A 16,538-nucleotide genomic window follows, 5' to 3' on the forward strand; every position below is an offset into this window, starting at 1 on the left:
CCTCACAGTTATGCGACACATGGCAAAAGCAATAGCTCGGCACAAAAGCAAGCCTAAGGTGCGAGCACCAAGGAGAGAAACCAGCGGTCCGAACTCCCTATTAGGGGCCCGAACTCACCCTTGACCCCAAACCAGAAAGTAATCCGAACTGGCCTGCCCTGCAACAGTTCGGGACATACATCGCCGAACTGGCCGGCCTTGTAATAGTTTGGGATACACCTCACCGAACTGGCCTGCCTTGTAATAGCTCGGGTACCCCTCGCCGAACTGACCTGCCCTATACATACCTCCGAACTCAAGACTTCGCCTCGCTCACCACTCCACCATATCACCTTCAGGGCACCAAAACCAAACAAATTTTGCTATGCTTGACACTGAGGAAGTTTGTACCCGAGGGCGCTGCACCTGACCGACTTGGGATCTAACGCTGACGGCCGCATTCTAAACGGCCACCTGCCACCGCCTCCTAACACCGCCATCTCCAGTTAGAGAGATGGTTAGGCAGTGACGGTTCTGTCCTAGCAGAAAGGACGACAGCCAAATTGACAGACGCAAAGGTAATCATACCCAACCTGACAAGGGCCTCGGAGCAAGTGCGCGAAGTGATTATAAAAGCCCCCTGCCCCCAACAAACAAGGTATGTGAACTTTGTGCTATCTGGTCTACACTTTGCCTTTGAGAGATTACTTACTTGAGCTTTGGAGTTATTACACCGGGTTCCCCCCAGAGTTCTCCCATCTTTCTCGTTTTAGGCTCCCCGATACTCCAGCTCAGAGGCGAATTCGTGACAGCTAAGACCGATCAAATTGCACTATTTAACTTTTGATAATAACATTATTTAATACTCATGAATATGGGTGGGATTAAATATTAACCGTATTTAACTATTTGTTAATTAATATGAATATTTTAAATGAGGGAGAGTGGATATTGATTGGGGGATGCATTTTAGGAATTCATTATGGAGTGGGGCAACATGGTTTAAATGAGATACCATAGGAGAGAGATTATATGAATATTTTTAGGTAGTTGGGTGACATGACTTAATGGGAGTAGTGGAAAGGGGAGAGGAGAGAAAGTCAAAGAGAATGCAGGGTGGAGATAATGGAGCAAGGAGAGGCACGATGACGGGGACCTATGCCTTTTTAAGCGAAAGTTAAACAATAGAAATACATAAGAGTATATAATTGTTTTATATTTAAACTTTTTAATAAACAAATTGATCAAACTCAACCCGAGTTGGTCGGGTGAGTCTACACTCCACGATTATGTGATGAATTTAAACTCATCGCAAGTTCGCGTGGGTCCGGAGCTCATCGCGGTTCTGCGATGGATTTAAACTCATTGCAAATCCATATGAGTCCAAAGTTAATCGCAACCTATTTCATCCATGAGTTTATCACAGATGTGTGATGAGTTATGAAATCATTGTAGATATGCGTTGAGCTATGGACTCATTACAGGCATTCACATAGTATTAGTTTGACACCTCCTCTGCTCTAATGGTCTAAGTGACCACAATGTACCTACAATTGCATTGTAATTTTTTAAAATAAATTTAATTTTTAAGTTTATATCTTTTGCACCAACTAACCCTCTATGAAAACTGACCCAAACCGATACAACTTGAGTGGGTCGGTTTTCACATAAGGTCAATTTGCTTCAGCTAACCAACTCCCCAACCTAACCAGGTCAATTTGGTAGGCTAAATAGCCTACGACATGCCCAAGCCAACTTATGAACACTCATAATTTTAGCTAAATTAATAGTCATGTCACCAATAAATAACAATAGTTTAATATCCAATAATTATTAAAAATATATAGGAAAAACACACAATTATTGAAAATATATTGATAATGAAAAATACAAAAATACAATAAGTACTAAAAATATATTAACTTAGTCAATAAATAGTATAATCTCAAATAATAGTTTAATCTCTAATAAATACTAATTAATCAATAAGTTATAACAAAAATACAATAAATACAATAAGTCCAATAAATTCAATAATAGTAGTTTAATCTCCAATAATTATGGAAAGTTTCCTATTAAATCAAAAAAAATTATACATAATCATTGAAAATACATTTATCACGAAAACAATAAATAATTACTTAAATATAATAAATATTAATTTTAGTATATATAATTAAATAATAAATACAGATTAAGAGTTAAAATTATTAAATAAATATTAATGTTTTTGAAAGTTATTTTCTTGAATTATTACTTGATATAAGTAAAATTAGTTATTTACAATATTAAGTAAAAATATTAAATTATTATTAATATTTTGTTATTTGAAATATTTAGTTCTTTAAATGCTTAAATAATATGCCAAATATTTAAATTTTAAAATACTAATTATTTATTGAATTTAATTATCCATAGAATCATAATTTATACTCTTATTACATAATTTTATATTAATTTTTAATATATTAAATTATTATTAATTTCAATATTATGTTATAATTATTTTTCCACTTTGAATTTTTTTTAATTTATTACTTACCTATGTTATTTAACTATTTAAAATCTAGTTATAATAAATATTTAAATAATCTAAAAAATATTTAAATTTTTTTGTTATTTGAATTTTATTTATTTAAAGCTATTACATATTATTAAATATTTGAAAAACATTTAAATTGATAATCCAGAAAAATATAATTTAAATTGTTAGTACATAATTTCATGATATATTTTGTAAAAATATAAAATTATTTTTTGTGTTTTCAATAAATAGGAATTAGAAATAATTTGGGAGAGAAACTCTCTGCTAAATTAGAGATAATTTTGGAGATAAATAGGAATTAGAGATAATTTTGGAGAAAGTGGGGGAGGTAGTTTAGGAGAAATTTTAGGAGAAGAGATTATTCAAGTTGTGGGAAAGTGCATCTCATTGGTTGTTTAATCTAATCAAGATAAGCAATGATTATTGTTTTATATTTTTAGAACAAAAGAAAATAAGAAAAAATACAAAAAATGGAAAAAATAGATAAATAGCTTCTCTCAAAGGAAAGCTATGCTAATACGGCAGGATTATGAGGAAACCTTTTTCTGGTGGCGAAAGGGTACACTCAGAAAGAGGGCATCGATTATGAGGAAACATTTTCGCTTGTGGCCATACTTAAATCCATTAGGATCCTGCTAGCTGTAGTAGCATACCATGATTATGAGATTTGGCAAATGGATGTCAAAACTGCATTCCTGAATGGAGATCTTACTGAAGATATCTATATGCAGCAGCCGCAAGGCTTCATTGCTGCAGATTAGGAAAGCATGACATGTAAACTTAATAGATCCATTTATGGACTTAAGCAAGTTTCTAGAAGTTGGAACATCCATTTTGACTCTGCTGTCAAATCATTTGACTTCAAGTAGAATCCAGATGAACCCTGTGTCTACAGGAAGTACAGTGGAGATAAGGTTACCTTCTTGGTTCTATATGTAGATGACATTCTACTCATTGAGAATGATGTGGGAATGTTAACTACGGTGAAAGTATGGCTTTTACAACAATTCTCCATGAAAGATCTTGGAGAAGCCTCCTATATACTGAGTCTTCGACTCTATAGAGATAGATCGAAGCGGATAATAGGATTATCCCAATCTGCTTACATTGACAAAATAGCCAAAATATACAGCATGGAGAACTCCAAGAAAAGAAATGTTCCTTTCAAGCACGTAGTCACTCTCTCCAAGAAGATGTCTCCCAAGACTTCTGAGGAGATTGATGACATGAAAGGCATTCCCTATGCCTCTGCCGTAGGAAGCATCATGTATGCCATGCTGTGCACTCGTCCTGACATTGTTCAGGCAGTGAGTGTGGTAAGCAGATTCAGGCCAACCCAGGGCAGGTGCACTGGACTGCTATGAAAAATATACTTAAGTACCTTCGAAGGACAAAAGAGTTGTGCCTAGTATTCGATGGTAGCTCACTACAGATCCAAGGGTATATAGATGCCGATTTCCAGTTGGATCCAAATGATAGAAAGTCTGCATCTGGATATGTTTTCACGATAGGATCGTGTGTTGTTTGTTGGAAAAGCAGTAAACAGGGGTCCACTACAGACTCCACGACCGAGGCTGAGTACATTGCCGCAAGTGAGGCTGCCAAAGAAGCCGTGTGGATAAAGAAGTTCATTCATGAGTTGGGAGTAGTTCCGTACAGCACATCACCCATCCCATTGTTGTGTGACAACAATGGAGCCATTGCTCAGACTAAGGAGCCACGAGCCCACTCGAAGTCGAAGCACATCGAGAGGAAGTACCATGTATTGCGGGAGATTGTTGGTAGAGGGGATGTCCTGATTCAGAAAGTAGCGTCAGCGGAAAATGTAGCTGACCCATTAGCGAAGCCACTATCATAGAAAGTGTTTGAGAAACACGTGGAAAGCATGGGACTCCGGCTTGTACCTGATTGGACCTAAGTGCAAGTGGGAGCTGTTAGACAGTTTTGTATGCCCTTAGCTTCAATCAGAATGATATACTTTATGAGTTTATTGTAAATGAATAAAAGTGCATATTTGATTCATGTTCCCTTGGTATGTTTCTGTGTAATACCCTTAAACTGAACACTTAATGAGACTCGTGTTAGTTTAGAATGTTCACAGCCAGTGGGTCGGTCTGGGGAGACCTATCCTAATAAGGCTGACACTATGGTGCCACCAAGTCAGTTGGGGTGGCCTGTCTCAGCTACCAGGGTGAGACCCTAGGCACATACAGTGTAGGATTAATTGAATCTATGAATTGGACCAGATTTCCAGTATTGCCTTGGACCTTGGAGATTGATGGGTAAAACTGGAAAGTTACACCTGACCCCTAGACTCGATTATGATACTGCACTAGGTGTCGGATTGGGTTGTCTTTGATATACCATTCAGTGAGATCCTTAGCGGGGGTCAAAACCTGGGTATGTTGGGACAGTTTGAGAATTCATCTGAGTGGGTGATCATAATGACAGGATCAACCCCTTTGTCGGACAAAGGTAATGATCGGGGATGCACTCTCACTGATGGAAATCAAGACTGCCGGCAGCCGATTTCAATCGTTGAGATTTGTTTTGCAAAATATATTTTATATGAGATATAAAAGTATATATATTATGGTTTCGAAATGATTTGCAAAAGGTTTTAATTCCCGGGATCCATGTAAGCAGAGAGTGCAACATTGTTCCTTGCAGCCGAGGGAGAGGTCCTCTCTTGTAGGGTAGTGTATGATCATTATGGGCTGAGAGGTTAAGTGTAAGACCATTGATAATACCTGATGTGCTAATCTTGCATCTGCCCACAGTCCCTGGGTGTTACAAGGTGGCTTGAACCAAGGACCACTTAGGGTAAGTGTTGGGCCCATAGAGCCCATAAGATGGGTTTCATGGGGTGCACTGTCCATAACAGTGTATTTGTCCAGGCCTTGTAACAAAGGCTGGGCTGAACCCATGTGGCTGATGTGTAGATCAATGTTTGGGTCCCACGCCATACAAGGAAGCCTAATTGGGCAGCAGTTTGGAAGATTAAGTGAGTACATAACCTTAATTGGGCCTTAAGCTCATTTCGAACTAGGCTGATTTGATCAGTTAATTAAAAAGGGGCGAATTCTGAGGTGGATCAACTCATAGAATTGGGCCTAGACCCTATCCACTTAGAGAGTCCAAGATCTAAATAAGATTTAGATCTGGAAGCCTCCTAATTAGATTAGGAGATGACTGATCTGATCTGTAGATAAGATAAGGGTTATTCCTTATCACTTAAAGGGACTTCTAATCCAAATATAATTTGGATCAGCAGCTCCTAATAGGATTAGGAGCTGATCCCTTTAAATCTATAAAAGGAGGAAGGGGGAGGCAACCTTTAGATATGCAACCCAAAAACTCTTGTCTTCAGAGCTGAAATCACAAGAGAGAATTCTGCACCCTACGAAATCTCTCTTATTGCCTCCTTCCTGCCGCCACCATTATCTCCAGTTCGATCTCTAGTTCTTGGGAGAAATCAAGATTTGATCTTGATATCAACCAATTGGAGTTGTACTCACAAGCCATCCAGTTGATTCTTATGAAGGGTCAAGTTCTTTTGAAGAATATTGTTGATTCTGCTGCATCCTACTCTGCGCCATCTTCAGTGGGAGCAGTCTTTGAATCCTTCTTTGGGCGTGAACACCTCCATTGGGAGATATTATTTTGCCTAGTCCATTCCGCAAGGTTTGGGCATCCATGTGATGGATATCCTATCCCTTCAATATGTTGCAACGAGCCAAAGAACTGATTAGGAAGGATGAGCCGATAGCCATGCTTGTTGAAACTGGCAAATCAGGCAAGAAGAGGAGGGCAAAGAGAAAGCCCCAAAAAAAAGCCACCAAATCTATGAAACAAAAGAAAGATAAGGCATCCGATGCTTGTCTCTTCTGCAAGCAGGCCGGCCAGTGGAAGAGGAATTGTTCTGCATACCTGGAATCTAACAAAGGTAATTTCGAAACTTGTGTCATAGAGACTAATCTATTAGTTACTTCTGTGTCTTGGTGTGTTGACTCTAAGGCTTCAACGCATGCATGTAATTCACTATAGGGGTTCAAAGTAAGCAGAAGGTTGAGTGAAGGGGAAGTGACACTTTACTTGGGGACTTCTGCAAGTGTTGTAGCTACGGCGATAGGAACAGTAGAATTAGTCTTTAGAGAAGGACTTGTTGTACTTAAGGATTGTCTTTATGTACAAAACTTAAGAAGAAATTTGATTTCTGTTTCTAAATTGGGTGCTGATGGATATACTGTCACTTTAGTAATTTGATTACTATTAAAAGGAATAATAAATTCATCGCATGCGGGGAACTGGAGAATGGTCTCTATGTTCTACATCCTTCTCTAGAAACTAACTTAACCGAACTACATCAGTCGAAATCCCCAAGAAAAGAAATCGTGATATAGTTAGTCCCACGTGCTTGTGTCATTACCGATTTGGCCATATCGGTATTGACCAAATCACAAGGCTGGTAAAGGATGGTCCTTTGGATTTTCTAACCGTAGAAGATCTTCCCACTTGTGAGCCTTGCCTCCAAGGTAAGATGACAAAACGACCATTTAACGGTAAGCCTGAAAAATGTACAGGCATGCTTGACCTTATACATACTGATGTATGTGGTCCCCTGAGTGTTAGGACTTGTAACCAACACATGTATTTCATCACCTTCATCGATGATTACTCACGATATGGTTACGTGTACCTAATGAGACAGAAGTCTGAATCCTTTGAAAAGTTCAAGGAGCTCAAACAAGAAGTTGAGAAACAGTTAGGGAGAGAAATAAAAGTCATTCGATCTGATCGAGGTGGCGGGTATCTCTTTGACGAATTCACGGACTACTTGGAGGCCAATGGTATAATATCACAGTTAGCACCTCCTTCTACAACACAACATAACAGTGTTTCAGAGAGGAGGAACGGGACATTGTTAGACATGGTCTGGTCACTTCTCACAGGCTCAAAATTACCCACATCCTTTTGGGGATATGCATTAGAGACTGCTATCTACGTGCTGAATCGGGTTCCAACCAAATCGGTTCTGAAAACTCCATACGAACTTTGGACCGGAAGGAAACCAAGTGTCAGACACTTGAAGATTTGGGGTTGTCCTGTGCACGTTAAAATAACAAGTGCGGACAAGTTTGAATCCAAGACCAGTTCTATGACCCAAGTGAGCAAAAAGAGTTCTACAGTCGAAATGCCCAGTTCTACATCCTAGACACCCATCGTCAGGAAATAGTTCTTGATGAGGAGAGCTCAGGAGCAGTGGGAGGTGTCCCACATGTTCCAGGTAGTGACCAACTAAGAAGATTCACCTAGGTGTCCAGGCCACCAGTCCGTTATGGTTATGACCAGGATAGTTACTTGGTGGAAGCCTTGACTAGTGAGGAGGATCCCGTGACTTACTCGGAAGCTATGTTGGACATAGATTCCCAGAAGTGGGTGGAGGCCATGAGGGCCGAGATGGACTCGATGGAGGCCAATGGAGTCTGAACTCTAGTAGATCTGCCCTCTGGGGTAAAAGCAATCGACTACAAATGGATCTATAAGAGGAAGAAGGGCCTCGATGGCAAGATTGAGACCTACAAAGCTCATTTGGTGGCAAAAGGGTATATTCAGAAAGAAGGCAACGACAATGAGAAAACCTTTTCGCCCGTGGCCATGCTTAAATCCATTAGGATCTTGCTAACTGTAGCAGCATAGCATGACTATGAGATTTGGCAGATGGATGTCAAAACCGTGCTCCTGAATGGAGATCTTAGTGAAGATATCTACATGTAGCAGCCACAAGGCTTCATTGTTGTTGGTCAGGAACACATGGTATGTAAACTTAATAGATTCATATATGCACTTAAGCAAGCTTCTAGGAGTTAGAACAACCGTTTTGACTCTACCGTCAAATCGTTTGACTTTGAGTAGAATCTGGATGAGCCATGTGTTTACAGGAAGTCCAGTGGGGATAAGGTCACCTTCTTGGTGTTGCATGTGGATGATATCCTACTCATTGGGAATGATGTAGAAATGTTGACTTCGGTCAAGGTGTGGCTTTCGCAACAGTTCTCCATGAAAGATCTTGGAGAAGCCTCCTATATACTGGGTCTTCGACTCTATAGAGATAGATCGAAGCGGATAATAGGATTATCCCAAGTTGCTTACATTGACAAAATTGTCAAAAGGTACAACATGGAGAACTCCAAGAAAGGAAACATTCCTTTCAGGCACGAAGTCACTCTCTCCAAGAAGATGTCTCCTAAGACTTCTGAGGATATTGAGGGCATGAAAGACATTCCCTATGCCTCAGCCGTAGGGAGCATCATGTATGACATGCTGTGCACTCGCCCTGAAATTGCTCAAGCGGTGAGTGTGGTAAGCAGGTTCCAGGCCAACCCAGGGCAGGAGTATTGGACTGTTGTGAAAAACATACTCAAATACCTTCGAATAACAAAAGAGTTTTGTCTGGTATTCGATGGTAGTTCACTACAAATTCTAGGGTATACTGATGTCGATTTCCAGTCGGATACAAATGATATAAAGTCTACATCTAGGTATGTTTTCACGATAGGATCGTGTGCTATTTGCTGGAAAAGCAGCAAACAGGGGTCCACGGCAGACTCTACAACCGAAGTCGAGTACATTGCCGCAAGTGAAGCTGCCAAGGAAGCCGTGTGGATGAAAAAGTTCATTCACGAATTAGAAGTGGTTCCATCCAGTACATCACCCATCTCATTGTTGTGTGACAACAATGGAGTGATCGCCCTGGCAAAGGAGCCTCGAGCCCACTTGAAGTCAAAGCACATCGAGAGGAAGTACCATGTACTGCAGGAGGTTGTTGGTAAAGGGGATGTCCTGATTTAGAGGGTAGCATCAGCGGATAATGTGGCAGACCCATTGCCTAAGCCACTCACACAGAAAGTGTTTGAGAAACACGTGGAAAGAATGGGACTCCAGCTTGTACCAGATTGAACCTAAGTGCAAGTGGGAGCTGTTAGTCAGTTTTGTATGCCCTTAGCTCCAATAAGTTTTGATGTACTTTTGACATTTAGTGTAAATGAATAAAGTGCATGTTTGATTCATGTTGTGTGGTATGTTTCTGTGTAAGACCCTTAAACTGGACACTTAATGAGACTCGTGTTAGTTTAGAATGTTCATAGCCGTTGGATAAGTCTAGTGAGATTTATCCTGCCAAGGCTGACACTGGTGTGCTGCCAAATGTTGGGGTGGCTTGTCTCAGCCGCCATGGTGAAACCCAAAGCACATGTGGTGTAGGATTACTTGAATCTTTGAACCGGGCCAGATTTCTAGTATTGCTCTGGACCTTGGAGATTGATGGGCAAAACTAGAAAGTTACACCTGACCCCTAGACTCGATTATGATACTACACTAGGTGTCGGATTGGGCTATCTTTGATATGCTAATCAGTGAGATCCTTAGCAGGGGTCAAAACCTGGGTATGTTGGGACAATCTGAGTGGGTGATCATAGTGACAGGATCAGCCCCTTTGTCGGACAAAGGTAATGATCGGGGATGCACTCTCTCTGATGGAAACCAAACTGCTGGCAGTTGATTTCAATCGTTCGAATTTTGTTTTGCAAAACTTATATATAAGATATATAGATATGTACGAGTTTCAAAATATTTGCAAATGGTTTTAATTTCGAAATCCATATGAGTAGAGAGCGCAACATTATTCCTTGCAGTCGAGGGTGAGGTCCTCTTTGTCGGGCAGTGTTTGATCATTATGGGCTGAGAGGTTGAGTGTAAGGCCATTTACGGTTATACCTGATGGGCTAATCTTGCATCTGTCCACAGTCCCTGGGTTTTTATAAGATGGCTTGGCCCAGGGACCACTTAGTGTAAGTGTTGCGGCCATAGAGTTCATGTGATGGGCTCAGGGGGTATACCGGGCTTTCTAGTGAATTCGGCTAGGCCTTGTAACAAAGGCTGGGCCGAACCCATGTGGTTGATGTGTAGATCAATGCTTGGGTCCCACACCATACAAAGAAGCCAAACCGGGCAGCAATTTGGAAGTCTATTCAGCACTTAATACATATTGGGCCTAAAGCCCATTTCGAACTGGGCTGATTTGATCAGTCACTTAAAGAGGTGGATCTGAGATTAGGTCAAGTCAAAAGGATTGGGTCTTAACCCTATCCACTCATGGAGACCAAATTCAAATTAGGATTTGAATATGGTAACCTCCTGATAAGATCAAGAGTGGGATGATCGAATCTGTAGATTGGATTAGGAAGACTCCTTATCCAAATACATATTTGGATTAGGATAACTCCTAATAAGATTAGGAGGTTTCTTAATCACTAAGAAAAGAGGGGAGAAACCCTAATTCAAATTACAAGAATTCGAACCCTAAGGGATTTCGCAGATTAGACTGCATTCTTGAGATAGGATCTCAGAAACCCTAGAGAAGAAATGTAGTTCGCCATCTTCTTCTCTAGTCTTATCCTCCAGCAGCCACCGCCATCTATTTCCAGTTCGAGTTCTCTATGAGGGAAGATCAAGAAAAGTTCTTGATTGTGTGTGGCGTTCACTGCTTCCGTCGAGTTCTTCAAAAGAACATGGTTCGTGGGATGAACACTGTTGGTTTTGTTCCATCATCACTGTGTCATCTTCAGTGGGAACAGTTCTTGGGATTTTCTTTGGGCGTGAACACTGGCGTTGGGAGATACTGCTTCTCCGGATCAGGTATATTCCTTCCCTTCTCTTTTGGTTCAGAACTAGTTCGGTTTGATTCAAGATAAATCTTGGAAAATTCAAGGAATATGATTCCCAGTTGGAAGAATGGCAAGAAATTTTTGAAATTCACCCACCCATATGATGGATCTTACCATTCTTTCATGTTAGAGTAAATGGAGGATTCTTTTGTAGGGATAAACTGAACATAGAGGAGAGAAATCTGTTCATGATAGTCGTCATCGCAATAGATTAGTCTAAGCATCGGATTTGAAGAGCCTTGGCATTGAACCTCGCCAGGTAGTCTCTGAGGGTTTCTCCTTCTTTTTGTTGTACATGCATGAAGCTAGATGAGGTCTTCCAATGCCTCTAGCTAGTTGTGAATTGTGCTAGGAATTAATCTTCCAACTGTTCCTAGGAGGTGATGGACCGCAGCGAGAATGAGGCATAATAGGTTCTGGCGACTCCGTGGATAGTAGCAATGAAAGCATTGCACATTAAGCCTTCGGACGAGCCGTGGGGCATCATGATGGCCTTGAACATCTCGAGATGATCTTTGGGATCTGAGGTGCCATTGTACTTCTCAAATTGTGGCAGATGCCATCCAGCTGGGGAGCTCATCGATAATTTCTTAGATGAAGACGTGTTCCTTAGCGGGGCCCAGTTCAAATGATTATTCTGTTGGCGTGGTGGTGCTGCACTACGATTTGTTTGACTACGTTCTAGCTCGTTTAACTTCTCCGATAGGTTTTTTTATTTTGGCATATCGGTCTAGCGGGGTAGTGCTAGCGGATTTCTCCACTTTAGGCGCTAATCGTTAGTCGCAGACTAAGTTGGACTCAACAATCAAGATGGGGGTTTGTGACTATTGGCCGAGCCGCTCCTTTGTCGGGCTCCTAGCAGAGGGATGAGATTGGCTATGAAGCTGCAACTAAGGTTCGGTCCTCTGGGATAGTGAGGATGTTCTTGATACAATCATGTCCTTAGTCCACGAGGCACCTTTTGGGGTCCTCATGATGAGATCGGCCATCGTAGGCACCTGCGCGGTAGGGTGAGCAGTTTGGGGGAACTATCCTATTTGCCCAAGAGTTTCCATCATGGCTAATATGCGGTCAACCTTATGTTACACGGCGTTGAACTAGGCAAGGCTGACTGTCTAAGGCTAGGTCTCTCAAGGCGAGGAGATACGTTGTGAGTAGTGTAAGTGTGATCCTTGGAGGGGGAGCAAGCTATAGGGCGGTCGGAGGTGTTCTTAGACATGATTGTTCATAGTGCGCAATAAGGAGTTAGGGAATTGACGGTTTCCACAGATGGTGTCAATCTGGTGTTGTTCGGTCTAAGGTGTTCCAAACCAAGGAAGCAGTCAAATGATCCTACCAACCGGACATGCCGAGGTGGAAGGATGAAGCCGCACACCGAGGTTTGTAAGGACAAAACAAGTCAAAGGCCCGAGGAGTGTTCCCTGGGTAGGCACTCCGACGCTCAAGTCAATGATGAGGAATAAGAGATTTTCGAGAGAGTAGGAAGCCAAAAGTCTTGTATCTTGAGTGGGAGGTGCCTATATATAGCCGAGTATTCGAGTTGTGGTTGGACTCAGACTCCTGGGTTGTTGGGATGAGGTTACCTTCCAAAGAAATAGGAGGGCTTCCTCATCCTCGACGGGGACATGTTTCCTTGTCCGGATAGAACTCCGTTTCCTTGAGATATGGCTATTACTAGCGGTACTGACGTGGCTCAAGGAACTCAACCACGAAGGTGACAAGTGGCGATTTGGGCCAGCTCAAGCATCGCCCGAACAATATATGTAACTAGATTTGATTTGAGTTTGATCCATATACAACCTATTGTCCACATTATGTGTGGGCTTGGTGCATCTATGAGCTAGACCTAATTCAAAAGATCTAATCGGGTTAGGTTAAGTTATAAACGATTTGTTACTTTTTATATTAAGTTTAATTATCCTATCAATACTAATTTTTATTCATTTCTTAATTTTTAATAGTTACTAAATAAAAGCTATTAAAATTTAATTCTTTTATTAATTTTAATAATTTTTATTAATTATACAAATAAATTATCCATATTATGTATGAACTTGATGTAGATCTGAGCTAGACCTAGCTTAGAAGAAAATATTTTCTTGATCAACCCAAAATTGGGCTAAATTATAAATGGTCATTCTAAGAGTCTTATTACATTATTTTAATTAATTTTTATAATTTTTATATGAAATACAAATGATTTATTTTATTAAGGAGGTGTTTTATAGTCTACCATCTACGCCCACCAATTTCTCAAACACCTCCTTAATAATTAATAAAATGATGCTGCACTACAAATTAATATTCTCTTCTCTCTTTTCAATTTTCAATTTTTCATGCCCGTGCTCAGCACGGGCTATTCGTATTACATCCGAAGAATTTTGAACAATACAACTCTACGTGAATTTCGATAACAGTGCAATGATTAGTGTATGCAGAATTCTGAATTCTATTATTAGCCCTCTGCCCCCTATAAACCACATCCTGCCCGTGAATTTGGCAGCAATTCACGGTCAGGATGCATTCCTCTGTAATTTGGGCATTGGTACTTCTCCCTGAGAAGTAATGTATAAGAAGTAAATGTAGGAGATCTGGACTAAGGAATTATTGACCACCAAGCTCGAGGATGACGGCAATAGAAGCAACCAGTCAAACATTCTTAATTACAATTTTGTCCTCGATCATGACTCCGATCTCTATTTAAACACGTCCGCGGCCTCTCCATTCACATCTTCTCGCCAGTCCACCCCCGCGCCATCTCTCTCTCTCTCTGTGCAAAAGAAACTAATATAGTCCTTCTTCTCCATCTGCGTTCAGATGGGTAGTTTCACTACGAGCTTCCCGGAATCTCCGCTTGGTGAGTTTAAGCCATTAGACCCGGAAGAATTTCGAAAACGAGCCCATCAGACCGTCGATTTCATCGCTGATTACTACAACAGCATCGAAAGCTACCCAGTTCTTAGCCAAGTCGAACCTGGTTATCTACGAAACCAGCTCTCACAGACCGCTCCTTACAACCCAGAACCTTTCGAAGCGGTTCTAAAGGACGTACAAAAGGACATAATCCCTGGCATGACCCATTGGCTAAGCCCAAACTTCTTTGCCTATTTCCCTGCGACGGTGAGCACAGCGGCTTTTCTGGGGGAGATGCTGTGCACTTCCTTTAACTCGGTTGGATTTAACTGGCTAGCGTCGCCTGCGGCGACCGAGCTGGAGATAGTCGTTATGGATTGGCTAGCTGAGATGCTCAAACTACCAAAATCATTCATGTTTTCTGGCACCGGTGGTGGTGTCCTGCAAGGGACGACTAGCGAGGCGATCCTCTGCACCATTGTAGCCGCTAGAGACCTGGCGCTGGAGAGAATTGGAAAGGAGAATATCAGCAAGCTCGTCGTTTACGGCTCCGATCAAACCCACTCTACATACGCAAAGGCATGCAAGATAGCTGGTATTCTCCCTTGCAACATACGAGCGATTGCCACGACAGCCGATGCAGCTTTCGCTCTATCGCCTTCTCTTGTCCGAGAGGCGATAGAAGCTGACGTGGCAGCTGGTCTAGTTCCAATTTATCTCTGTGCTACCGTAGGAACCACTTCCACAACTGCCGTGGATCCATTGGCAGCCCTTGCGGAGGTTGCCAACTCATTTGATGTTTGGTTACACGTGGATGGTGCCTACGCAGGTAGCGCTTGCATCTGTCCAGAGTTTCGATCCTACTTGGATGGAATCGAACGAGCCGACTCATTGAGTCTGAGCCCACACAAATGGTTTCTCACCTTCTTGGATTGTTGCTGCTTGTGGGTGAAACAACCGAGTTTACTATTGAAAGCTTTGAGCACTGACCCTGAGTACTTGAAGAACAAACTCAGCGAGTCCAATAACGTGGTGGATTACAAGGACTGGCAAGTAGGCACAGGCCGGAAATTTCGCGCCCTCCGGCTATGGCTGGTGCTACGTTGCTACGGTGTAGCAAATCTTCAGTCCCACATCCGGACGGACGTTGGGATGGCCAATATGTTCGAAGGATTCGTGAAAGCCGATCCACGATTTGAGATTGTCACACCCAGACGGTTTTCATTGGTGTGTTTCCGATTCAACCCAGGAGGTGCTTGGTCCGAACCGGATTCAATCGAGTTGCTGAATAGGAAGCTATTGGAACGCGTCAACTCGACAGGGAAAGTTTACATGACACATTCCAAAGTAGGTGGGGTGTACCTGTTGAGGTTCGCAGTGGGGGCCACGTTGACACAGGAGCGCCATGTGATGGCTGCGTGGGACCTCATCAAGAGTGTAGCTGATAAGATAATTGGAGAAATTAATTAGGTGGTCTTAACTTATTTTATGTTTCTATCTTTTATTTTTCTGTTTTATTTTTTCGAGTTCCGGACGTAGTGAAGCTGTTTGAAAATTTTAAGTTTGCTAATAAAGGTGGCTATTTTAGGCTTTTAGGTTGCCTTTGATAACACTTGCATTTAAAATTTTGATTTTCACTTTAAATATGTTTACGTCGTCTCTTCATGATGATCGATAATTTGGTCCCTGAATCACATTGCATTATGTGGTTTTGAAGTGGTACTTCGGTGTTGAGTAAGTAGGTCACCTCGGTAGGTCGGCTGGAAGCACTTCATTAGGGCTGATCTCAAATATCTTAGTTTGGCCGATCTAAAAGGACCTCCAAGCAAGGAGCGATCTACCTTAGGAACTAACCGAGCCAGAAAAGATACTATTGGCGACTTATAAGACGTGTTCACTGACTTGTCATATAGATCTGTTGTTAGACTGAGTTCTTTGAAATATTAATGAGTTGACCATTAGACCGACCTACCCGCATCGCGTGCATCAGAATCAATCGCATGTACCTCTTGAAGTGGAAATGAGACCTTTATATAGGTGTGAGTGATCAGACACCTCCTACAACGAGTCCAGACTCTAGCATGCGATGCACGCGATGTGAGAGCCGTCAGATCGTACAACATCACGTCTAACATTTGATTAAAGGAAAAAGGTCTCAATATGTTTAGACATGGACTTGCAATTAATTGCAATCGAACACGTTTTAGGGGATGTTTGGTACCGTGGCCGTTTTTCAAAAAAGCAGTGTCACATTGGATCCACGTAGGCGTTTCAGCAAATGACCATGTATCTCATTGTATGGTTTAGTCGATTATTAAAAAATTGGGCATGCCCAAAAAATTGGTGAATCGTTTCATGCATCGGTGAACTGTTTCCCCTAATGGTTGACTGATGTATATCCTATGTGGTGCTTACCTGTTAGCACATATATGAAA

The 16,538-nt window shown here is 41.5% G+C and overlaps 1 protein-coding gene across 1 annotated transcript; it reads left to right on the forward strand.

Annotated features, from left to right (window-relative positions):
• The first annotated feature begins 13,871 nt into the window (after positions 1-13,871).
• Positions 13,872-15,713, forward strand: LOC148877978 (tryptophan decarboxylase TDC1-like). Its single transcript, XM_088947403.1, has one exon. The coding sequence runs from the start codon at positions 14,068-14,070 to the stop codon at positions 15,571-15,573; it is 1,506 nt and encodes a 501-aa protein (XP_088803529.1). The 5' UTR covers positions 13,872-14,067; the 3' UTR covers positions 15,574-15,713.
• The last annotated feature ends 825 nt before the right edge of the window (positions 15,714-16,538 follow it).

The sequence above is a fragment of the Nelumbo lutea genome, chromosome 1 (genome assembly GCF_056320005.1).
Source record: "Nelumbo lutea isolate HS-2025 chromosome 1, American lotus-T2T, whole genome shotgun sequence".
Classification (NCBI taxonomy): Eukaryota; Viridiplantae; Streptophyta; class Magnoliopsida; order Proteales; family Nelumbonaceae; genus Nelumbo; species Nelumbo lutea.